Source organism: Nomascus leucogenys, chromosome 6 (assembly GCF_006542625.1).
Source record: "Nomascus leucogenys isolate Asia chromosome 6, Asia_NLE_v1, whole genome shotgun sequence".
In the NCBI taxonomy this organism is placed as follows: domain Eukaryota; kingdom Metazoa; phylum Chordata; class Mammalia; order Primates; family Hylobatidae; genus Nomascus; species Nomascus leucogenys.
In genome coordinates this window covers 56,243,433-56,264,512 of record NC_044386.1, presented here as the reverse complement: position 1 = coordinate 56,264,512, position 21,080 = coordinate 56,243,433, and the positions used below count along the sequence as shown (strand labels likewise).

At 52.2% G+C, this 21,080-nt stretch overlaps 3 protein-coding genes across 5 annotated transcripts in view; 2 read left to right on the top strand and 1 right to left on the bottom strand.

Annotated features, from left to right (window-relative positions):
• Positions 1-4,085, top strand: DUOXA2 (dual oxidase maturation factor 2). Its single transcript, XM_003266860.3, has 6 exons — positions 1-427; positions 1,472-1,529; positions 1,799-1,933; positions 2,191-2,404; positions 2,770-2,984; positions 3,382-4,085. Exons 1-6 carry the CDS (start codon positions 281-283, stop codon positions 3,573-3,575), a joined length of 963 nt encoding a protein of 320 aa, XP_003266908.1. The 5' UTR covers positions 1-280; the 3' UTR covers positions 3,576-4,085.
• Positions 3,045-15,520, bottom strand: DUOXA1 (dual oxidase maturation factor 1). 2 transcript variants are annotated; one of them, XM_030814145.1, is made up of 6 exons: positions 15,499-15,520; positions 8,530-8,705; positions 7,848-7,905; positions 6,252-6,465; positions 5,763-5,980; positions 3,045-5,029 (listed from the first exon to the last, which is right to left on the bottom strand). In XM_030814145.1, the coding sequence occupies exons 2-6, from the start codon at positions 8,674-8,676 to the stop codon at positions 4,770-4,772; spliced, it is 897 nt and encodes a 298-aa protein (XP_030670005.1). In that variant the 5' UTR covers positions 8,677-8,705; positions 15,499-15,520; the 3' UTR covers positions 3,045-4,769. The 2 variants fall into 2 exon arrangements, with proteins under 2 accessions (XP_030670005.1, XP_030670004.1); XM_030814144.1 differs by lacking the exon at positions 15,499-15,520 and adding an exon at positions 6,753-6,887 and having other exon boundaries at positions 4,737-5,029; positions 8,530-8,699.
• A 120-nt stretch (positions 15,521-15,640) lies between these two features.
• The window catches only part of DUOX1 (dual oxidase 1), a 35,611-nt gene continuing 30,171 nt past the window's right edge, over positions 15,641-21,080 (top strand). The window contains exons 1-6 of one of the 2 annotated variants that reach the window (XM_030814143.1): positions 15,641-15,745; positions 17,125-17,316; positions 17,569-17,675; positions 19,516-19,599; positions 19,796-19,960; positions 20,755-20,942. In XM_030814143.1, coding sequence (XP_030670003.1) covers positions 17,618-17,675; positions 19,516-19,599; positions 19,796-19,960; positions 20,755-20,942 — 495 coding nt within the window. In that variant the 5' untranslated portion in view covers positions 15,641-15,745; positions 17,125-17,316; positions 17,569-17,617. The remainder of the gene's footprint in view (positions 15,746-17,124; positions 17,317-17,568; positions 17,676-19,515; positions 19,600-19,795; positions 19,961-20,754; positions 20,943-21,080) is intronic. The other variant, XM_030814142.1, reaches the window with a different exon arrangement.

The following is a 21,080-nucleotide window of genomic DNA, read 5'->3' as shown; positions in this document are numbered from 1 at the left end:
AGCGCGAACCCGCAGAACCAGGAAGGTAAGGGCTACAGACAGTGAGAAATAGTTTCGCTCGCCAGCTAGAACAACTCTGTCGGTACCAACCCCAGAGCGTTGAGAGCAGCCCACCTCCACGCTTCCTTAACGGAGAGGTGCAGGACTCAGACTTCACCAGCCCACTCGGTACCGGCCTTGGACGCGAAGAGACGCCAAGGACGCGCTCTCCCGCGTCCAGGCAGCCCCAGCTTGCTGGCTTGCCTGCCTGCCTGCGTGCAGCTCTCGGCCGGCGTGCAGCATGACCCTGTGGAACGGCGTACTGCCTTTTTACCCCCAGCCCCGGCATGCCGCAGGCTTCAGCGTTCCACTGCTCATCGTTATTCTAGTGTTTTTGGCTTTAGCAGCAAGCTTCCTGCTCATCTTGCCGGGGATCCGTGGCCACTCGGTAAGGGTGTCCTCACAGTGCAGGTAGAGTGGGGGAAGGCTCATGGGCAGATTGTCTCCTGAGGGACCCAGAACAGGTAAGACTGTACAAGAGCCTCCATGAATAGTCGAACTGAGGCTCAGGTGGAGCGAAGTCAGGAGTCTGGTGCAACAAGCACCGCTTTCCAAGGATAGGGAGAGCTCCCCATCCTTGGGGAGAAGGACCCCAGCTGGGTCCTTGGGAAGGCTGCTGCAGAGAATGGGCGCCCAGTCCAGTAATCCTGAGGCAGAGTCTAGGCTTCATGTGCTGGAGGGCCTCCCACCTCTCCAAGGACTAAAGCTGCACTCTCATCCCATCCGGTGGGTGATGACCTTTAGGCCAAAAGGACAGATGCCAGCAGCTCAGACTGTGGTGTTCCCCTTTGCACTGGGTTGAGACCCATGTGTGTGGGTGCCCCATCCTAAGAACTGAGACTCCCACATCGGATTAGAAGTTGGAGCCAACTGGGTGCATTGTCTTAGACTTTTCCCCTCTCCCAGAACCTAGGTTGTGCATTTTTCAGTTCTGGGAGGACCCAGCTTTTCCGCATCTTAATCTGTGTTGGTTTCCCTGCAACTGGTGCACCTAGGAGTATCTGCATTCCCACCTCCTCCACTTGGAGATCAGGCCCTGGGGCCTCCCTCTTCTGAGGGAGGTGACCCCTGCGTGCCTAGCACTTCTGGACTCACTGAGCCTCACCAAGCAGTGAGTGGACCAGGAGGCAGAACCAGGACCAGGCGCCAGACAGCTAGGGTAGTGAAGGTGGTGGAAGAGTGCCAGGAAGTGGGAGTGGGGGGGCGGGGTGCTGTTAGGGTAGATGGGAAATGGGGCTAGGGAGGTGAAAGTGCATGGTCACAAAACATCAGAAATGCCAGTAGCCCAGAGGGACTTGCAGGAAAAGCGTGCCTAGCATTAGTCTTAAAGGTCTGGATGTAACTAAAGATCCAGGTGAAGTGGGATCAAGGGTGGTCTTGGGGACTCTGGTTTGGCAGGGCTCAGGCCTGACCTGGGTGCCTATTCCTGCAGCGCTGGTTTTGGTTGGTGAGAGTTCTTCTCAGTCTGTTCATAGGCGCAGAAATTGTGGGTGAGTGTGTGGTGCAGCCCATGGGGAGAGGACAGGGGTGAGGAAGGAGGTGGGCAGAGTGCACCTGGGACAATAGGGAACTGGGGTTGGTTTTCTGTTCCCTCTTCCCACTCTCCAGCTCCTTCTAGGGGCCACTTTTTGGCCCTTACCATGCAACCACATTGGACCTCTAAGTCCCCATCTCTCTGCAGTGTCCCACCTCCCATCACCACTCTCTAATTCCATTTTCCCACCCTCATCCCACCCCCACCGTGTGCCTTTCCCTACAGCTGTGCACTTCAGTGCAGAATGGTTCGTGGGTAGAGTGAACACCAACACATCCTACAAAGCCTTCAGCGCAGCGCGTGTTACAGCCCGTGTCGGTCTGCTTGTGGGCCTGCAGGGCATTAATATTACACTCACAGGTGAGGGGGCTGGGGCTAAATGAACTCCTGGGGCTGGGAGATCCCCGGTTAGGTGAGTGTGTCAGGGGTAACTGGAGGGCCTCTCACATGCCACAAGCTCAAATAGCTTGTGGTTCTCGTGGATTTGCGTTTTCTCCAACCACCACCGAACCCATTTCTCCCGCCGAGAGCGCCACACTCCCACTTTCCTGTCTGAATCCGCTTAGTTGCGAGGTCTCCGACCGTGCGCAGCCCCATGAGCCCGCCTCACCCCGCAGGGACCCCAGTGCATCAGCTGAACGAGACCATTGACTACAACGAGCAGTTCACCTGGCGTCTGAAAGAGAATTACGCCGCGGAGTACGCGAACGCACTGGAGAAGGGGCTGCCGGACCCAGTGCTCTACCTGGCGGAGAAGTTCACACCGGGTAGCCCTTGCGGCCTGTACCACCAGTACCACCTGGCGGGACACTACGCCTCGGCCACGCTGTGGTAAGCGCTGGAGGGAAGGCTGTGTGCACGTGTGTGTGTGCCGGGAGCTGGGCCGTACGAGCGGGAGGATGCAGGCCTCGGAGGCGCTGAGCAGCTGCAGCCAGACCCGACGCGCTCGGGATGGGCATGACAGCCTCGCGGGTTAGAAGATCCACGAGATCTGCACAGACCATCGGAATCCAGAGAGACTCCAGCCACCGCCTGGACCTCAGGAGCCCGCTTCTCCCCCAGGGAATTCCCCTGCGCCGCCGCCATCCCAGCCCCTGGCTTTGGCGCTGGGGTAGGGACAAAGAGGAGCGAGGCTGTGGGAACCCCGGTGGGCTGGGAGAAGCCTGCTCACGGCCGTTCCCCCCACTCCCCGGCAGGGTGGCGTTCTGCTTCTGGCTCCTCTCCAACGTGCTGCTCTCCACGCCGGCCCCGCTCTACGGAGGCCTCGCACTGCTGACCACCGGAGCCTTCGCGCTCTTCGGGGTCTTCGCCTTGGCCTCCATCTCCAGCGTGCCGCTCTGCCCGCTCCGCCTAGGCTCCTCCGCGCTCACCCCTCAGTACGGCGCCGCCTTCTGGGTCACGCTGGCAACCGGTGAGGACCGAGGGAATGGGCCCCGGGGGCTAAGGGTGGGGACAGGATTCGCACCGGGTGTGCACTTTCCAGTTTACAGAATGAATTCACATCTATTCATCTATTCAAGAAACGGCAGTTATGACCATTTTACAGATGAAAAGTGGGGGGCTCAGAAGGGTTTGGTGTCTTGCCGTGTTTCACGTAATCCAGATTAGAGGTGTGTAGGGGGCCGGGGGAGGTAACACAAGGGGTAGGCTCCAAAAGATGGAAGAAGGCCCGGGCATCACGCCTGTAATCCCAGCACTTTGGGAGGTCAAGGCAGGAAGGTCGTTTGAGGCCAGGAGTTCGAGACCAGCCTGGGCAACATAGCCCTGACTCCACATGCCCTCCTTTCTTTCGATCGCCACCGCCACAGGCATCCTGTGCCTCTTCCTCGGAGGGGCCGTGGTGAGTCTCCACTATGTTCGGCCCGGCGCTCTTCGCACCCTTCTGGACCAAAGCGCCAAGGACTGCAGCCAGGAGAGAGGGGGCTCACCTCTTATCTTCAGCGACCCACCGCACAAGCAGGCCGCGCTCCCGGACTTAAAATGTATCACCACTAACCTGTGAGGGGGACCCAATCTGGACTCCTTCCCCGCCTTGGGACATCGCAGGCCGGGAAGCAGTGCCCGCCAGGCCTGGCCCAGGAGAGCTCCAGGAAGGGCACTGAGCGCTGCTGGCGCGAGGCCTCGGACATCCGCAGGCACCAGGGAAAGTCTCCTGGGGCGAGCTGTAAATAAACTTTTTTTCTTTTGTTTTTTAAAAACTGTTTTTCCCATTAATTTTCATGGCTTCTCCGCGCCGGGGTCGCACGCCCTCAGGAGCTTCGCTGGGCTGGAGACAGCCTAGTACACTCTCCGCTGTGCTGTGAAACCTGATTCTCTGCGTGGACTCCAGGGTAATAGGGGCGCCCTCTAGTGAGGCCGGAGGGACCCTACCAGAACTAGCATCTTTCTGAGCCACCCCAGGTGGATGTTAGATGGCAGTGATGCGGCAGGTCACCCACTCCTGGTCCTGAACGCCACTCAGCTAGCTCAGCTGAGTGGGGTGGGAAGGAATAGCGTTTTGGAGTTGATTCCCTAACTTCCCACCTGGCTTCTTGTGAGGTGGTGTCTGAGGGCCAAGGTAGGTGTCAGCAAGGCATAGAAAGATAAATGCCGAGATTCTTGGCAAGTCCTGCAATCTTATTTAGCAAATTTGGGAACTGAAGCTCAAAGAGAATGTGGCATAGTTGGTTAATGTTAGACCTAGGATGAGAAGTTTGGTTTCCCCTCCTTTCCAGTGCTGTCTTTCATTGTACCAAAAGGCCACACAAGCTGGGGAAGCAAAGGAAGAACAAAAGGAACCCAGGAAAAAGGAAAACAAGAGGTGCCGAGGGATGAGAGGAAACCATAGGAGAATCATATGTAACCCCCGCCCTGCCGGTTTATTGGGGTGAAGTTAGGTTTCGGTGAATAGCATCTTGAAGAGGCAAGGCAGCACGGAAAGGCTGGGTTGCTGTGCGGAGACGAGATGGCCCCTGCTTGGCCTTATCATGGCAACAGGCTTTATGGACAGGCCCAGCATCTCTTCAGCCCCTTAGGGCTTTTTGTTTTGCTTTGTTTCTTAACATCAGTATGTACAGCCTCCTTTTTCTACTCCGTCTGTAGATTGGTGCTGGAGGTCTGGTACCAGCCACCTGAGGGCAGTTCTGCTGGTTTTATGGGACTCCAGTGAGGTTTGGAGCCAGACTGGAAGTCCAGGTGGCCTCCACGGGGAGGAATGTTATAGAGCACAGTCAGGATCTTCGGGGTGTGCCTCCTTACAGTATGCGTTGGTGGAGGAAGCCTCTGACAAGGGAATGTCCTGGGACTCTGGACTGTCAGCCATGGACCGGTAGCGGGGGCTCAGGAGTCCACCTTCCTCAGGACTCCACTCCAGCATGGGGTCTTCATCCACACTCTGGTTGAAGAAAGCCTTCAGCTTGTGAGGCTGCATCCTGTGGGCCACCGCCATAGCCAGGCCCAGCAGCACGCACAGCAGTCCTGGAGACGAGGGCAACAATTGTCCCACCTTAGTGCTAGTAACATCTGCCAAGGATATCTTCCCCTGGGAGTGTCAGAACAACTCTAAGGGAAGCCTAGAGCCCCTGCTTCAGGGCAACTTGGGCTCAGAGAGGTGACTGGCTGAGGGGCATGTGGCTGGTGTGGCTCTGTTGTCCTGAGTTTCCAGACTCCAAGCCCAGTCTCCTTCTGTTATATCCCGGGAGAGAGAGAAAGGGGAAGAGGGAGAACTCTGAAAATAGGGAGAGAAAAGAAAAAAACCCTGGGGAAGGGCAGGGCACAGAGGAGCAGGCATGAGGAGGCACATGAGGGAGTAGACAGTGGGACAGGAGAGGAGAATAAGACTGCAGGACAATTTAGGGATGTGTAAGGCAGGACAGGGAAGGGTTTAAGAATGGGGACCCAGAGAAGGGTATTTGGAGGAAGCAAGAGGGGACAGGGGGTTGGAAGATTTTAGAAGCAGCTGGGTGAAGAGAGTTAGGGGATGACAGAGACAGAGAAGATACAAGGGAGTGGGCATCTCTGAGGAGGGAGGGGAAGTGGCACTGGGGAGAGCAAATCAGGAGCTAAGAGATACAAGAGGGTGGGGCTTTAAAGAGGGCAAAGCTATCCTGGCCCCTAGGAACAGACCCGCAACTCTACTGACATGATGCCCCCAGGCCCTCCATCCCTGGCCTTGAGCCTTCTAGTGCTTCTCTTTAGGGCTGGGTCTTACCCGTGGTCAATGTGATCCAGAAAGCAGGCCCCTGGTGAGTATGCAGCACAGAAGCACCCAGGTGCAGGGGACAGGGTGAGGTGAGTGATGTGGCCATGGAGAAGAAGAGCAGAGCCAACAGCTGGAAGATGCCTGTGGCCAATAGCATGTAGCCACCATATACCAGCACAGGCATGGAGAGCATCACATTGGCCAGCAGCCAGCAGAGGAATGCCACCCTGGAGAGCCAGGACCCAGTGAGGACTGGCCCAGGTACTTCTACCTGCTGGTGAATTTGGACGGGCCCAGGCGGAGGTTCAGGGACCCAAGAGTGACCCAAAGATATGAGGTAGGGATTCTTTCCCATGGACTTCCCAAGCCAGCACCATGGGGACTGGTGCCAGGCCGCCCCACCTGAGATATCCACATGAGTGGAGGAGAGATGGGTAGAAACCCTGTTCCTGAATCTAGGCTACCAGGGCCTCCACCCCATCCCCTTCCCATCCTCACCATAGCATGGCTGAGGCATAGTGTCCTGCCAGGCTGTACTGGCGGTATAGGCCACATGGGCTTCTTGGAGTGAACTTCTCAGCTAGGTAGAGCACAGGGTCTGGCAGCCCCTTCTCCAGAGCCTTTGCATACTCCTCAGCATAGTTCTCGCCCAGGCGCCAGGTGAACTCCTCGTTGTAATTGATGGTCTCATTCAGCTGCTGCACGGGGGTCCCTGGGGCACAAGGCAGCTGTGCTCAGCAGGAACCCAAGGGCCAGAGTGGGGCCTAGGTAGGGACTCACCCACACTGGGCAGAGGGACAGGAAGTGGTCTCAACTGAGAGAAGGCAGCTTCCAAGGCCCTGAACTTCCCTTCCTACCATGCCTCTGACCTCCCACCTCACACATCCTCCCAGCCCCAGTGCCAGGCATCCTATAGCTCTTTGGACCACACCAAACATAGATCCCGAAGATGGCAGAGCCTTCCCCCACCACCCCCAACAGGTAAGAGCCCTCCCTCACCTGTGAGTGTGATGTTGACTCCACTTAGCCCGACCTGCAGCCCAATATCAGCGCTGATCCACTCAGAACTGAAGGCCTTGTATGATGTGTTGGTGCTGACCTGGCCCACAGACCACTCAGAACTGAAATTCACAGCTGTGGTTGGGGAGTTGGACATTTGGGAACTCAGATATGACTGGGTATTACTAGGTTAGAGTGAGAAGGAGAACTACAAGGGGTCCATGTCTGTTTTGGTCATAATTGGATACCCGTTAACTAGCCATGGTCTGGCTCATGGTAATTCTGCCAACCACATGTGTGAGATTTCCCTTGGCCACATTCTGTTTACCTCTTCCCTCCCTTTCTCCCTGCTTTAGGGAGAGTCACTCAGGGAGCTGGGAAGGAAGCATGAACCTAAACCATGCCAGGCAAGGCAAATGCAGATAGCTTCAACGAAGACTTTCTTTGAGATGGAGTCTTGCTCTGTCTCCCAGGCTGGAGTGTAATGGCATGATCTTGGCTCACTGCAGCCTCCACCTCCCGGGTTCAAGCAATTCTCCTGCCTCAGCCTCCCGAGTAGCTGGGACTGCAGGTGTCTGCCATCACGCCCAGCTAATTTTTGTATTTTTAGTAGAGACGGGTTTCCCCATGTTGGTCAGGCTGATCTTGAACTCCTGACCTCAGGTGATCTACCTGCCTCAGCCTCTCAAAGTGCTGGGATTCCAGGCATGAGCCACCGTGCCCGGCCTCATGGAGACTTTCATCTCTCCTATTTGGCTAATCACCAAACCAAAGCAAACAGCCCTTTCCCATTTCCTCCCTTCCTCTCTGGGGCCCTCTCCCCACAGACATTCATTTTGACCTCCTTTCCCCTGAATAAAAGTGCTAGGAAAGTTGAGGAGATGCATCCAGCTTGTTTTCCAGGGTGACACCTCTCCAGGCAAGGGTAAGAGTGAGGAGATAAGGCCATGGTGAGAGAGGCATATGGGCAGGGTCTGGAAGCCACCTTGAAGCAAGGGCCCACCGCTGTGGAGAAACAAGGAGAGGAGAGGCAGGCTGCTGAGGGAGTTGAAGGGATGGAGGCAGCTGCCCAAGTCAGCTGCACTTCGCACTCACCCAGGATTGCAGCCCCGATGAATAAGCTGGTCACCACCCGAAGCAGCCAGAACAGCCTCTGAGTCACAAGGTGGGTGGGTTAAGTAAAGAGTGCCTTCCTTCCACATCTACCCTTCCTGTTTCCAGACTTGGGGGAGGGGCGGGAATTCTAAAGCTGAGATCACTTGGTCAATTGAAATCAGAGTGTTTGGCACATAATAAGTGCTTATGTATTTATGTATGTATGTATTTATTTATTAGAGACAGGATCTTACTCTGTTGCCCAGGCTGGAGGGCAGTGATGCGATCTCAAATCACTACAGCCACTCAAGTGATCCTCCCACCTCAGCCTCCCAAGTAGCTGGGACTACAGATGCACACCACGATGCCCAGCTAATTTTTTTTTTAAGACATGAGGTCTATACTATAAACCCAGGCTGGCCTTGAACTCCTGGGCTCAAGCAATCCGCCCATCTCAGCCTCCCAAAGTGCTGGGATTGCAGGCATGAGCCACCATGCCCCACCAGCGCTCAATAGTGAACCGTTGAATCAATAAATGGGGGGCTTTCTGCCTCGGGTTGTGGCGATGTTTTCTCTGCACTGAGTTCTCCTTCCTTAGTCTGGTTGTAGTCACAGACTCTGGACCCCTTAGCCTGAGGCTGAGGTCTCTCTGGGCTGGGGTTTTCAGGACTGGGTTTCTCACCGTCTTTCCCCGAATGCCAGGCAGGATAACAATGAACGTGGCCAGTGCAGTCAGAAAGATCATGATGATGGTGGCCGAAGTGGTGTCCATCGGGAAGGTTGGCTTGGGGCCAGCATAGAAGGGGAATGTGTGTCCCAAAGCAGCCATCTTGGTGAGGTTGTGCAGTGGGGACAATGCTGTACAACAACAATAGACATTTATTGCATGTCCTCAATGTACCTGGCACTGTTTTTAGTGCTGGAAATACAGCACAGAATGAGCCAGAATAGGTTCCTCTTCTCTGGAGCTCACATTTTGTGCATCATCAGACTCTGCTATTACTACCGTTCCACTGCCCCTCAGCCATCCATCTCCCCATCTTTTAGGTGACAGAATGAGGGCCTTTGCCATCAGTCTCCGTTGCCCCATTCTCCTCTCTTAACCTCCAGGTTCCATAAATCAGTACTACCACCACCCTTGGGGCTTCTCTGTTTCTTCTGGGACTGTCTCAAGAAATAAAATTCTCTTCTCTCTCCTTCAGGCCCCTAGCACAGATAGATCACAGAACATAAAAGGAGCTATATTTATTATCAGGTGAAGGCATAAGGTGAAAGATGGTACAGATTACAAAAAGATTGGCTTTCTTCCTCAGTCCCCAAAGGAACAAAGGCCAGGCAGCTCTCTGCTAAGTATATAATCCAGCCACATCATCAGAGGACTGAGTTCCAGACCTGGCACTGCCCACACAGGTCCGTCCAGCTTTCTCAAGCACCCTGGCTCTTGTTCTGGTAACTGCAGAACAGTTGAGCTTCACTGAGTTCACCTAACTAAGCACTGAAGGGGCACCTGCCCTCTATCAGGCAGTGCTGGGGCCAGATGTCCTTCTATTCCACACATTATCAACATTGGCCCTTCTCTTTGATTCAAATTCCCAGGCCAAGTTTCAGCTCAAACCTTAGCTGTGGTCTTCTCTGCTCATCCCCTGATCTGAGAACTTGTTTGACTCTTATTTGTTCTTTTGCAGACAGGATATTGGGAAAATGGTACCTGAACTTAATGTGTTTAGTTAAATCTCAGGCAGAATGGATTGCATGACACACTATTATTTTAGCACAAATAAAGGCGAAAAAAAAGTCTTGCCAATTAAACCATGGCCACCATTGCTGGTGAGTTGTACCTAATTTCAGAGATGTCAAAATGTGAAAAAAAAAATGCATCTTAGAGTCAATGATCCCAGTTTTCCTCATTTCCTGCAGTGTGATCTGTACTGGGGTTTCAGTTTGCCCAGAAGGCTCCATAATTTAGTGTGACCACACATTGTCTTATTAAGCGTTATAATGAAAGAATGAGATTGGGAGTCAAGTAGCTCCAAAGGGTTTGAATTCTGCCTCTGCCTCTTGCAAGTTACTTGACCTCTACAGACATCCAGTTTTATTAAAAATTTGAGATAGTAATGTCTATCTTGTAGGCATCATTGTGAGCATGAAATGAGATTGTGTATATAAAGTGCTAAGAATAGTACTGGAAACAAATAAGCTATCAAGTTGGGAAAGAGGGGGCATTTCGTTACTCCATTTATCTCTTTCTCCAATCTTTCTTTTTGTATTTTAAGTAAATAAAAAATGGAGTACATTTAAATTTTTTATTAAATTCTTACATTTCATTATTTTGTTTGTTTGTTTGTTTGTTTGTTTGTTTGAGACAGAGTCTTGCTCTGTCACCCAAGCTGGAGTGCAGTGGCACGATCTTGGTTCACTGCAACCTCCGCCTCCCAGAATCAAGCAATTCTCATGCCTCAGCCACCTGAGTAGCTGGGATTACAGGCGCGCGCCATCACACCTGGCTAATGTTTAAGTTTTTTTTTAGCAGAGACGGGGTTTCGCCATGTTGGCCAGGCTGGTCTTGAGCTCCTGATCTCAAGCAATCCACCGTCCTCGGCCTCCCAAAGTGCTGGGATTGCAGGCATAAACCACCATGCCCGGCCTCTCCAATCTTTTTTGAAGAGAACCCTGAGCTGGAATCCATTCTGGGACTAGTTTCAGTTCTTTACTAATATTGTCATATTGGACAGGTAAGCGACAACCTCTTGAGTCCTTGGTTTCTTCATCTGTAAATGGATTTCATAATCTCCAGGTCCCTTTTAGTTCTAATGCTGGGATTCTCCTAATATGCCCTAGCTCCCAGCCTTCCTCTCTCCTTCTAAGCTGGCCACCATCTTGTGCTGTCTGTGAGAGTAGCATGGTGTCAGGCAAAGAGACAGAAAGCCAGACAGTTTTAACTTCTAATCCTATCTTTTGGGCAAGTCACTTAATCCCTGAGTGTCAGTTTTAACATAAACTTTTTTGCTTTTTCTTAACTACTCAACTCTCCCATCCCTGAGGAATAGGTGTCTCTCTCCTCTCCTATTCTGTGAATCCATCCTCCTGGGCCCTAGCCATTCATGCCTGCCTTTTCCACCACCTTTATCATCAGTTGTCCCCCTTCCCTTCATAGCATCCCAGCTTCTTTTTGTCTGCTGGCTCCTTCTCTCAAGGGCATACTGAAATTTTCCCCACCTTAAGAACACACAGAAAAAGAACCTTCTCCCTTGATCTTCTTGGTCCCCTCCAGCTACCCTCCTATTTTACGCTATTCCTGTCACAGCCAGGCTTTTGAAAAAACAGTGTATTTTGGCATTTCCACTGCCTTATCTCTTCAACCTACCACAATCTGACTTTTCCTCATCCCTGCCTTCTCCATTAGGTCACTAAGTGTTAAATCCAAAGGGCAGTTTTCGCTTTTCATGATTCTTGACCTCTCTGTGGTATTTAACACTGCAGACCATGCCCCCTTTCCTCAAACTTTACCTCCTTGCACTTCCATCACACCACGTTCTCCAGGGGCTCCTGCTTTGGGCCATCTCTTTGCGGCTCCTCTACTAGTTCTTTTTCCTCCCTGTTAAATGTTGATGCTCCCCAGGAATCTGTGGTGGCTCTCTTCTTTTAGCAGTATTCCAGATTCCCTGGGCAATCTCATCCATTCCCATGGCTGATGGTTCTCAAATGTCTTCAGGTAGTCCTCCTACCTGAGCTCCAAATTCAAAAGGGCCAACCACCCTGTGGACATTTTCACTTGGATGTTCCCTTGGTGCCTCAAATTTTAATAGCCCCTCAAATGGAATTCATTGTCTCTGCCCTGCATTTTATTCTATTGTCTTTGTATGTTTGGCAACATCACCACTGGTCAATCAAATTAGCCAGACACCTGGACCATCTTACCTCCTAAATATTTCTTGAAACTATCCATGCATTTCCTTCTGTACTGCCTCTGTCCTAACCCAGGCTCATCCTCTCTTACCTGGTTCCAGAATAATTTTTTTTTCTAGTAAGCCAATATAATCATTTCACTTCTCTGCTCTGGCTAAAATCTCATCTTCTTACTTTCCCATATAAAGTGCTTTATAACCCGGTCCCACCTATACTCTCTCCATCATTTGCCCAGCCTGGTCTATAGCCATACTGAATGACTGGCCTCTCCCTGAATCTGACATGCTCTTTCAAGCCTTCAATACATTTGCTATTTCCTCTGCCTGGAATGTGCTCACTCTCTTGGCAAATGCCTTTTCACCCTTCAAGTCTCAGCTTGTGTTACCTCCTCTGTGAAGTTTCCTCTGGTGCCATTGGGCCAATGTAGAGGTTCCCACTTTGAACATTCTGATTGCATTTTGAACATACCTTCATGATAACAATGATTACACTGTACTCTAATTGTCTGAACATCTGTCTCCCAATTAGACTGTAATCTCCTTGAGGGCAGAGATTTCATCTTTCCATCTTTGCACCCCCTGCATGTAGAGTATACTAATCAGGCTCTGGATCAAATGAATAAATATGAATGAGTTCCTCTCCCCACAGGTGGCTTCTGATTTTGCACACAAGGGGGAGCTATGCTCCCTTATTGCCGTGTACTATACTTATAATTCAATATTAACTGAGTATCACCAATACAGAGCTAAGGACTGGGCACAAAGGGATTTGACTAACCCTGTCAACTTTTAGTAATTTCTCAAAATTTTCAGGAAGCCTCTTCCAATAGTTAGAGTCTCCGAGACTAACAAAGACCCACATACATCTCAATCTTAGTAAAATGAGTAACTAAGAATTCGTGAATTAAATTATTTTATAAAATATGTGATAGTGGTATTTATTTTAAAGCAGATGTTTACTGACCTAAGAATTCTTTATTTATGACATTTAGACTGAAGCTATTATATTTTTAAATAAAAGTCTATAGGAGGAAAGCCTATAAAATGTAAAATATCTTGGCTAATAAGATAGAAGATAAAGCGAGGCTAACAGCAAGAACACATGTGATATGCTGGAGTTCAAAAAGGAGTATTTTTAATATATGTGAATAAGAGATAATATAATGTATTTTGGTCAGGGTTAAATATTATTCCTGCATTTATTTAAAGGGAGGTTATAAAAAAATTTACAGGAATGTTTCATCTCTATTAACATGTGCTTATAAGAAACACTGACAAAAGGCTTTTTGTATTTTAAGTATAGAACAATGTGAATTTATTTCCAGCTCTCCAAAATGTCATATTTACTAAAGATGACAGAAGCAAAAAAATCAGTTGGTAAATGAAATTTGCCTTTCTTAATTCCTTCTTGTTCCGTTTCATAACTTAGGTCTTCCTTTATTTGCATTACCTAATTTAAAGTTAATTTTTCATGACCCTGACCCTAATTTGGTTTTCATTATTAGGCTAACAGGGCTCATGCATGAAGAGGTGGGACAGAAATGAGAAGACCCCACAGCCCGCAGTCCTGCTTTTCCTACAAAGCTTGTGTTTCCCTGGGGAACATCTTTCTTCCTGGCTTGTCAAGTAACATCTGACAGTAAAATTACTTTTAATGTGAGAAAATCTCATATCAATATTAACTTGACCCACTCCTCCCCTACCTCATCACCATGACTAGGATGTATGCACAGTGTACATTGATATAAATAAGCAGACACAAGATACAGTCAAACATACACCTACAAATTTAGATAAACAGAGACACAGATGCAAGAACCACCCAGATGCTGTCATTCTCAGTAATATAGACTTCATCCGAGGCCCCTGTGACAAAATTGGGATGCTTTCTCATGGGGTGGGGGGAGTTTCCCATACTTCAGGGTCCTCCTTTCTCACCTGGCCTAGGGAGGAGGAGGCAGCATCCTCCCTTTCCAGGCTCCCTTATGTACTGAAGACTTTCCTTATGCTCAATCTTCTTATAAACACAGTTACCCAATCCTTACCCACCACAGGCTGAAGTGGTGTTCCTATGTGTGTATGAGAGGTAGGTAAAACATAAAGTTACAATGTTTAAGAAAATTCAGCCTAGAACAACCTCCAGCCTTCATCATTCAAAGTTATGTGCTAACGTCCTGTGGCCTCTCTTGTAGCCTGACAGGACTTTTTTCCTGAAGTCTTCCCCCTTGCCCACCTCCCCCATCTGCTGGAACCTATAGAGTAAGGGCCACTAATTCTCCACAAGTGGGGAGTGGGTGACATGGCTGGAATTGCCAAGACCTCTGATTGGTAATGCACAGATACTGCAATGTGATGCTTTTTTCTCTGATTGGGGTAGACCCCATTAAACGTTTACAGCTGTGGCTAGCTAAGGGGACCCTGTCAGGAACTCCTGTCCTAGACTTTCCTCTTCAAGGAAGGGGTCTGTGTGTATGTGTGTATCTGTATATGAATGTATATGTGTGTTGTTGCACAAAAGTAGGAGTTAAGTGGAGAAATTGAACAAGATCTGAAAAGTGGATTGGAGGCAGGATTCCCCAGTAAGGGCTGATGTGGATAAGGAATTCAAGGGTGCAGAATCATGCAAGCCAAAGTATCCAGACTCGAGTTAAACTGGGATGACGATTCAATGTCTATAAACCTTGTGGCATTTATGGCCTTAAGAGGTTTTCCTTGCCTCCCCAGTTTCTTATTAAACTGTCTCTTCGAAGAACTCCCACTTGATCCGAACTTGGTCTGGATGAAAGCAGGAAGTGTAACCCTAGGTGCCAGGACGGCAGCAAGCACTTCAAGACCCCCTCCAAAATCACCTGGACCGCACAGATCTAAGAAGCAGCATCCCCCACCACCCACACCAGGACCACTGTTCCCTACCTTCGCCTCTTCCAAACAGTGCGTGGGTGGCAGCCTGCGCCTCTCTCCTTCCCCCGTGGAACCTCACGCGAAGAGCCCCCGGGGGTGTGAGTAAAGAGGGAACCAGGTCCCGACGTTCTGTGAACAAACGCGCGCCCTTACTCTCAGTGGGGCTCCCGTCCGACCCCCACTCCTCTCCTAACTCACGTAAGGACCCGGCTGTGACCCGACAAACCGGGTCTGGGGTGCTTCCAGTCACTCTTCAAGTCACTCCCAAACTTCTCAGACTGCACCCGAGGCTCTGCGGCGCCGCCTCCCTCACCGGGTCTGGTACAGAGAAGGGCTGGGTGCGCCAGGACAGTAGTACCGGGGTCTGCCAGCTCCGCAGAGGTCCCTCCAATCCCCCGTCCTCCTCTGCGCCCCCCACCTATGCCCAGCAATCCCAGCAGCTCCAGCGCAAACCTAGCGATGCAGTTCCGGGTCTGGCGGGGCGCGGGCGCGGCTCGCAGGGCGGTGGGACCCCCGACACCTCACGAGGATCCCCGGAGGGAGACGTGACCCCAGGCTCTTAGAGGGGTTTAGGTCGGATGGGTGACTTGCTTTGACGCCTGGCCTGGTCTGTGGGCGGCAGGTGATCGATGGCCTTGGACTTGGAGCCCAGACCCGACGGTGTCGAGAGGATTTGAGGAGAGTCTCCCCTCCCCATACCCTCTCCGCCTCCCACCCTCTCCCCAGCCCCATGGGACTTGTGAAGGCGGACTTGCTTTTTCCGCCGTCCACACAACCGCACTGGCCGGGCCTTCGGCACCGACGGAACATCTCTACCTGCGCCCCGCGAGCCCTCGCCGTCTCACCTCGCTCGCTGCGGTCCCCTGGAAGCACCTCCGCGGCTCCCCAGGCGCCAGCCTCCATCCCGCCCCACTGCGCCCCGCCCCGTGGCTGAGCCGAGCCGGGCCGCGCCGTCCCCTCCTCACCCCCAGCCCCGCCCGTCCCGGCGCAGAGCTGGAGAGGCACCGGACGAGAGAGGGCTCCGCGGGCTCAGCTGGGAGCCAGGCCGGAGACAAGTTGCAGTCCCGGGCTCTGGTGACGCCGTGGCCGCAGGTCAGATTTGAGAGGGCTTTTCCCGGCCCGCGGGCCTGGGCGCTCCGGGGGAGGGAGCTCCAAGTGCAGGGTGGCGGGGGAGCCGCAGCTCCTCCACGTTATGGAAGAAAGGGGAATGCTAGCTCCCTGCGCCTCCGATCTTATGCTAAGGCTAAAACGAGTCCTGTTAGGGCCTGTCCTCTGCCCAATCAAGGTTTTGAGAGACTGGGTTCTTTGGGACCTGGGAATGTTGGGTGGCCTAGTTTGCCTGGGCCTACGGGTTCTTCTCCTGGCACCAGCACAACACACCAGGGAGGGAGCTTTGGGCTTTAGGATCCAAGCTTTCCCCCTCAGCCCTCCCTTGGGACCAAGATGGCCTTGACCCATCTTCCTCCCACCTCAGGGCCACCAGGGTCACCACTCTAGGGCTTCAGGCTGGAAAAGCAGCCATGTGGGGCAAGAACAGGCAGGCCTATGTTCTCTCTCTGGTTCTGCCGCTGGCTCTGCCTGGGGCTTCACTGCCCTGTCCTGGGCAACTTTCCTGTCAAGGTTGTTGAGAAGTTACTGCCCCATCGTTGTGTAAATCATTAAGGGCAACCCACCCACAAGGAGTGGTTATTAAGCACGTCCACCTTCCTCCTCAGGTTATCCCCACACAGCCAGGTCTGAAAGCCCATTTGATGCCCTTAGGGGCTGAGTGGTACATTAGCGTTGAGGCCCAGGATCCTGAAGACATGGTGGTGGGGGGTGAGGGGAAGGATATCTTGGGATCAGGGAAGGACTGTTGTGGCTACTTCAGTATATCCAGCTTTACAGCTTCAACCACCCAGAGCCTAGCTCTTCACGCACTATTAAAGGCCAGCACCTGGACAGACTCTGTGAAATGCAGCAGGTGATACTGAGCTTTCCAGTTATGGCAGGGCCTAGGTTTTTTCATTTAATAGGAGATGGAGTAGGGATGAGGTCACTCCCTGGGTTCTCTCCTCCAGACAACCCATCCAGGAACCCTGATGTTTGGCTGGGGATGAGGCTTTCCCTGACCTCCTTTCTTCCTCTATCCTATCCCCAATCTCCAGGTTGCCTTCAGGAGGTCTTCACTGGCTTTAGGTACTCCGTACTCCCACTCGGGAGTCCCAGCCTGAGTCCTCTGCTGCCTCTGTTTCCCTGTTGACTCTGGGTGGAGAGAGAGAGAGAGCAGGAAGCTTGCACTAAATACATGAGCACCTGGTAGTGCATCCCTTCTGGATCCAGCCAGAGGAGACAAGCTCCCGCCTACCCTCTCTATATCACCTTTGCACAACACCTGTCACTTTTCTTGCTTTGAATTAAACCTCATTCACACATCTGATTCTGGCAACCATGCTTAGAAGTAAACAGTTCAGGCATATTTGCTCCCATAGCTGGAAGAGGAAAACAAGGATCAGATTGGAGAAGTGATTTCTCTAAGATCCCACAGTGGACTGGGAGCAGCACTGAGACCTCAGCCTAGTCTCGTGATCCCCAAGCAGGGCTCTGTCCAAGGAACACACTCTGTGGAGTGCTGGGCCAAAGCAGGGTTTTCCAACTAATCTTAGAAGGTAAAGTCCACGAAGGTATGTACCAGGGATTTCTGTTTGTTTTGTTCGTCACTTAATCTCCAGTGTCTATGTCAGTGGCTGGTATGTAGTGGTGCTCATGAAGTATTTGCCGAATGAATTAACGAATTTTGGGAAAGAGTGAGTCTCTTGAACTTTGCTACCTACTGTGACCTTGGCCCAGCCCCAGACCTTGATTCACAGAGGCCTGCAGAGTCCTTCACCTGATTCTTCTGAGTAGCTGAGGCTCATTCTCTGTCCTTTTTCTAGGGTCTCCATTTTGGGACATTCTAATCCCTGAGCCCCTATTATTTTCATCATGGGCTTCTGCCTGGCTCTAGCATGGACACTTCTGGTTGGGGCATGGACCCCTCTGGGTGAGTACAGATTGGAGGAGAAACATGGTTAGGAGCAGAGGAACCCAGCATCCTCTGGGCTCCCCCAAGGACAGGATCTGTTTGGTATTCATCTGTATCCTTAGTCTCTAGCTGACACAGTGCCCTGCACGTGAGAGTTGCTCATTTCTAGCTGCTGAAGAAATAGATGGATAATGGAAGGAAAATTATCCCCAAATACACAGAATTAGGGAGCCTTCCGCTGCTGTCCGCACTTCCTATTTTATTCTTACAGTTTGGGGGCCCTTTTTCTCTCCTCTATCTTCTCTTGTTTTCCGTAAAGTGAGGGCCTCTGACTCAAAATAGGAAAAGATTGATTAGACACAACAAGACAATAAAGGATCTTGGGGTCAGATTGGACCTGAAGCTGAAGAGGAGTCATCAATATGTTTAAACATTACGATGAGAAACAAAAGCAATATCTTCCACAAGAGTTTCATGTTGCTACCTTCAGTAAACAGTTTCTTGCTGGAATCTGAGGCTGCTCTCTGTAGTCTGGATCTCTGTGGAGGGAAGTGGACCTACAGTGCCACAAGTTAAAGTTAAAAGATCAAGTCCCTGATCACTGGGGATGGGAGATGCAAAAGCAGAAAGCAGAGAAAACCTGTAGAAGGATCTGTCCTGGCTGGAGGTGACAGGATGGTGACACCTTCCCTACAACTTCTCCCTTGCCAGAGCTGCTCACATCCACGTTCCTTCCAGCCCTCTTCTTTCCTTGGCTTTGGATTTTCCTTTTTTCCCTCAGCAATCACCTCTTATCCCCAAGAGGTGCTTTCCCTGTACTGTCCTGCAAAGGCTCTCTCCTTTATGTGCCACAGGTTCATTTTATTTTAGAGATCACATGTGTGGCCCTGCCCAAAGTCTCGGACCCTTAGCTGGGTTCTTTGCTCAAACATCAGGCCCTGAGTCATTTTCCCCCCCTGACTCTCTGCTAAGTGAATGTGCGAATGTGTGTGTCTGTTCTCTGAAGTGAGCAGAGAAGCCCCAGGCCTATAGACTCCTAGTTTGGGGGAAAGAATCAGGCCAGCTATCTGATCTACTGATCAGAAAGATCCCTGCTCCATCCCTGATTCCATTATCCATTCTGGATCTTCCCTCTGTCCCTCATTCCTTAGTTCTTTCCCCAGCAGCTGAGTGCTCCCTCCTGGACCCTCATTTTGGAGAGTACAACAGGATCAAGAGGAGGAATTGTATGGGGGACAAGATGCCCCAGAGAAGGGGCAAAGTCATCCACATCACCAGTCCAGTCCCTGGTCCTACCCAAGAAATTGGAGAAAAAAGCAGTAGCAACACCACACCCTTGCCCTGGGCTCTGCTCAGCCAGAGAGGACTAGTCCCCTCACCACACTGACCCTGCCCAGGGATAGGTCACAGAATGACATGTCCTTCTCGGGTATAGAGTGTGGCTGGCTCTTGCTATGTGCGGTGTCTTAGGGCTGGGGATGGATTTTGTCCTGTTGTGTCCCCTCAGGGAGCTAAAGTTTAACGGGAGTAAAGTCCCCTGCATCCTATTCCCCATCGCCACTGCTCTCCTCCAGCCCCCTCTCCCTCTCTGAGGTCATCTTTCAGCACACAGCTCCCTGCTCCACTGCTTTTTGGCTCCCTGCCATGTCTCCCCCACTGAGCAGCTTAAAGATCTGGCTTGAGTTTGGACACTACTTTGCCCTGGTTTTTCCCTCTGCACCCTACCTCTCACATCCACTCCAGGTATCCACTTTCTGCTGCTCCAAGTGCCAGGCTCACAGCACCCATATACGGCAGGACTGCCTGTCCTCTCACACACTGACTTGTCTAGCTGCCCTTTCCCTCCATTCTCACACAGGAGCTCAGAACCCCATTTCGTGGGAGGTGCAGCGATTTGATGGGTGGTACAACAACCTCATGGAGCACAGATGGGGCAGCAAAGGTAAGTGAGAGCCAAGTGGGGAGAGAACCCCAGGGCCGGGGGGTACTGAGTGCTGCGGGGCAAGAGCTGGCAAGTACCAGCAAAGGCCATCCATTTTCAAGGTTTTAGGATCCATGACATAGAGGGAAGCCTGGGAGAGAGGGGGTCAAGAATGCCCCCTGAAGATTCATCCTTATTCTTACCCCTCCTAACCCAGGCTCCCGGCTGCAGCGCCTGGTCCCAGCCAGCTATGCAGATGGCGTGTACCAGCCCTTGGGAGAACCCCACCTGCCCAACCCCCGAGACCTTAGCAACACCATCTCAAGGGGCCCTGCAGGGCTGGCCTCCCTGCGAAACCGCACAGTGTTGGGGGTCTTCTTTGGTGAGAACTTCAACCTCTGGGGAAGGAAGCTGGTGGGGTCAGCTGGACACCTCTGCATGTGAAGAGGGGTCAGAGGATGAGAGAGAAGTGCTAGAGGGCCTGAGGGATGAGGGTGAGACGTGGAGGAGGCAGTGGGGTATGGTAGGGGTAGAAGCAGGTGGAGAGAGGATCCATGCTGAAGTGAACTCTGGTTGGGGAGGCAGAAATCTGCCTCACGCAGAAAGATGAAGGGTGGGGTTAGGGAAAAGGGGCATCCCTCCATGTTGGGTTGTTGGTAGGGGTAAGGGGGTGGTAGAGGCAGAAACATGAAAATAATCTGGGAGGGCCTCTCCGTGGGACCCTGTTCTTAGGCATTGCCCCATGGCTTCTAGGACAGGCTCAGGGCAGGGTTCTGATTCTGGCAGAGTGGACTGAGGGGAAGTCAAAGTGGGGGTGATAGGGTGGCTTGACCCCGGTGACAGGATTGGTGGCTGGCCCATCAGGAATGCCTGGCTCCTGCTGCGTGTTGGAGCTGGTGCTGCCAGCCCGTTTGCCTAGGCACACTCACAGGGCACCTCCCAGTTACCAAGGAGAAAGCCAAACTGTCAATGACAACAGCTTGGATCAGGTGTAGGCACAGAGGGACAGAAAAGACAAAAGACTGGGAGGGAGTGCCTGAGGTCAAGGCTTGGACTTGCCCATAATTGCTGCTGAGTCTTTTGAAGCTTCAGGGGAGGGAAGGAGACTGGATACCTAGGGTAGGAAGGAAAGTGGCCCTCCGTTTGCCCTAGCACCCGCTCCTGCATTGTCCGCAGGCTATCACGTGCTCTCGGACTTGGTGAGCGTGGAAACGCCCGGCTGCCCCGCCGAGTTCCTCAACATCCGCATCCCGCCCGGAGACCCCGTGTTCGACCCCGACCAGCGCGGGGACGTGGTGCTGCCCTTCCAGAGGAGCCGCTGGGACCCCGAGACCGGACGGAGTCCCAGCAACCCCCGGGACCTGGTGAGGCGGGGAAGGCGGCGGGAAGGGACGGCACCCCAGCCAGGTGGGGCCAGGGCTTCGGGCCTGGCAGGGCCTGGAGGGGAGAGGCGCCCACTCCCCAGCCGCGGACACCCGCCAGGCCCCGGCCTTCCCTAGCTC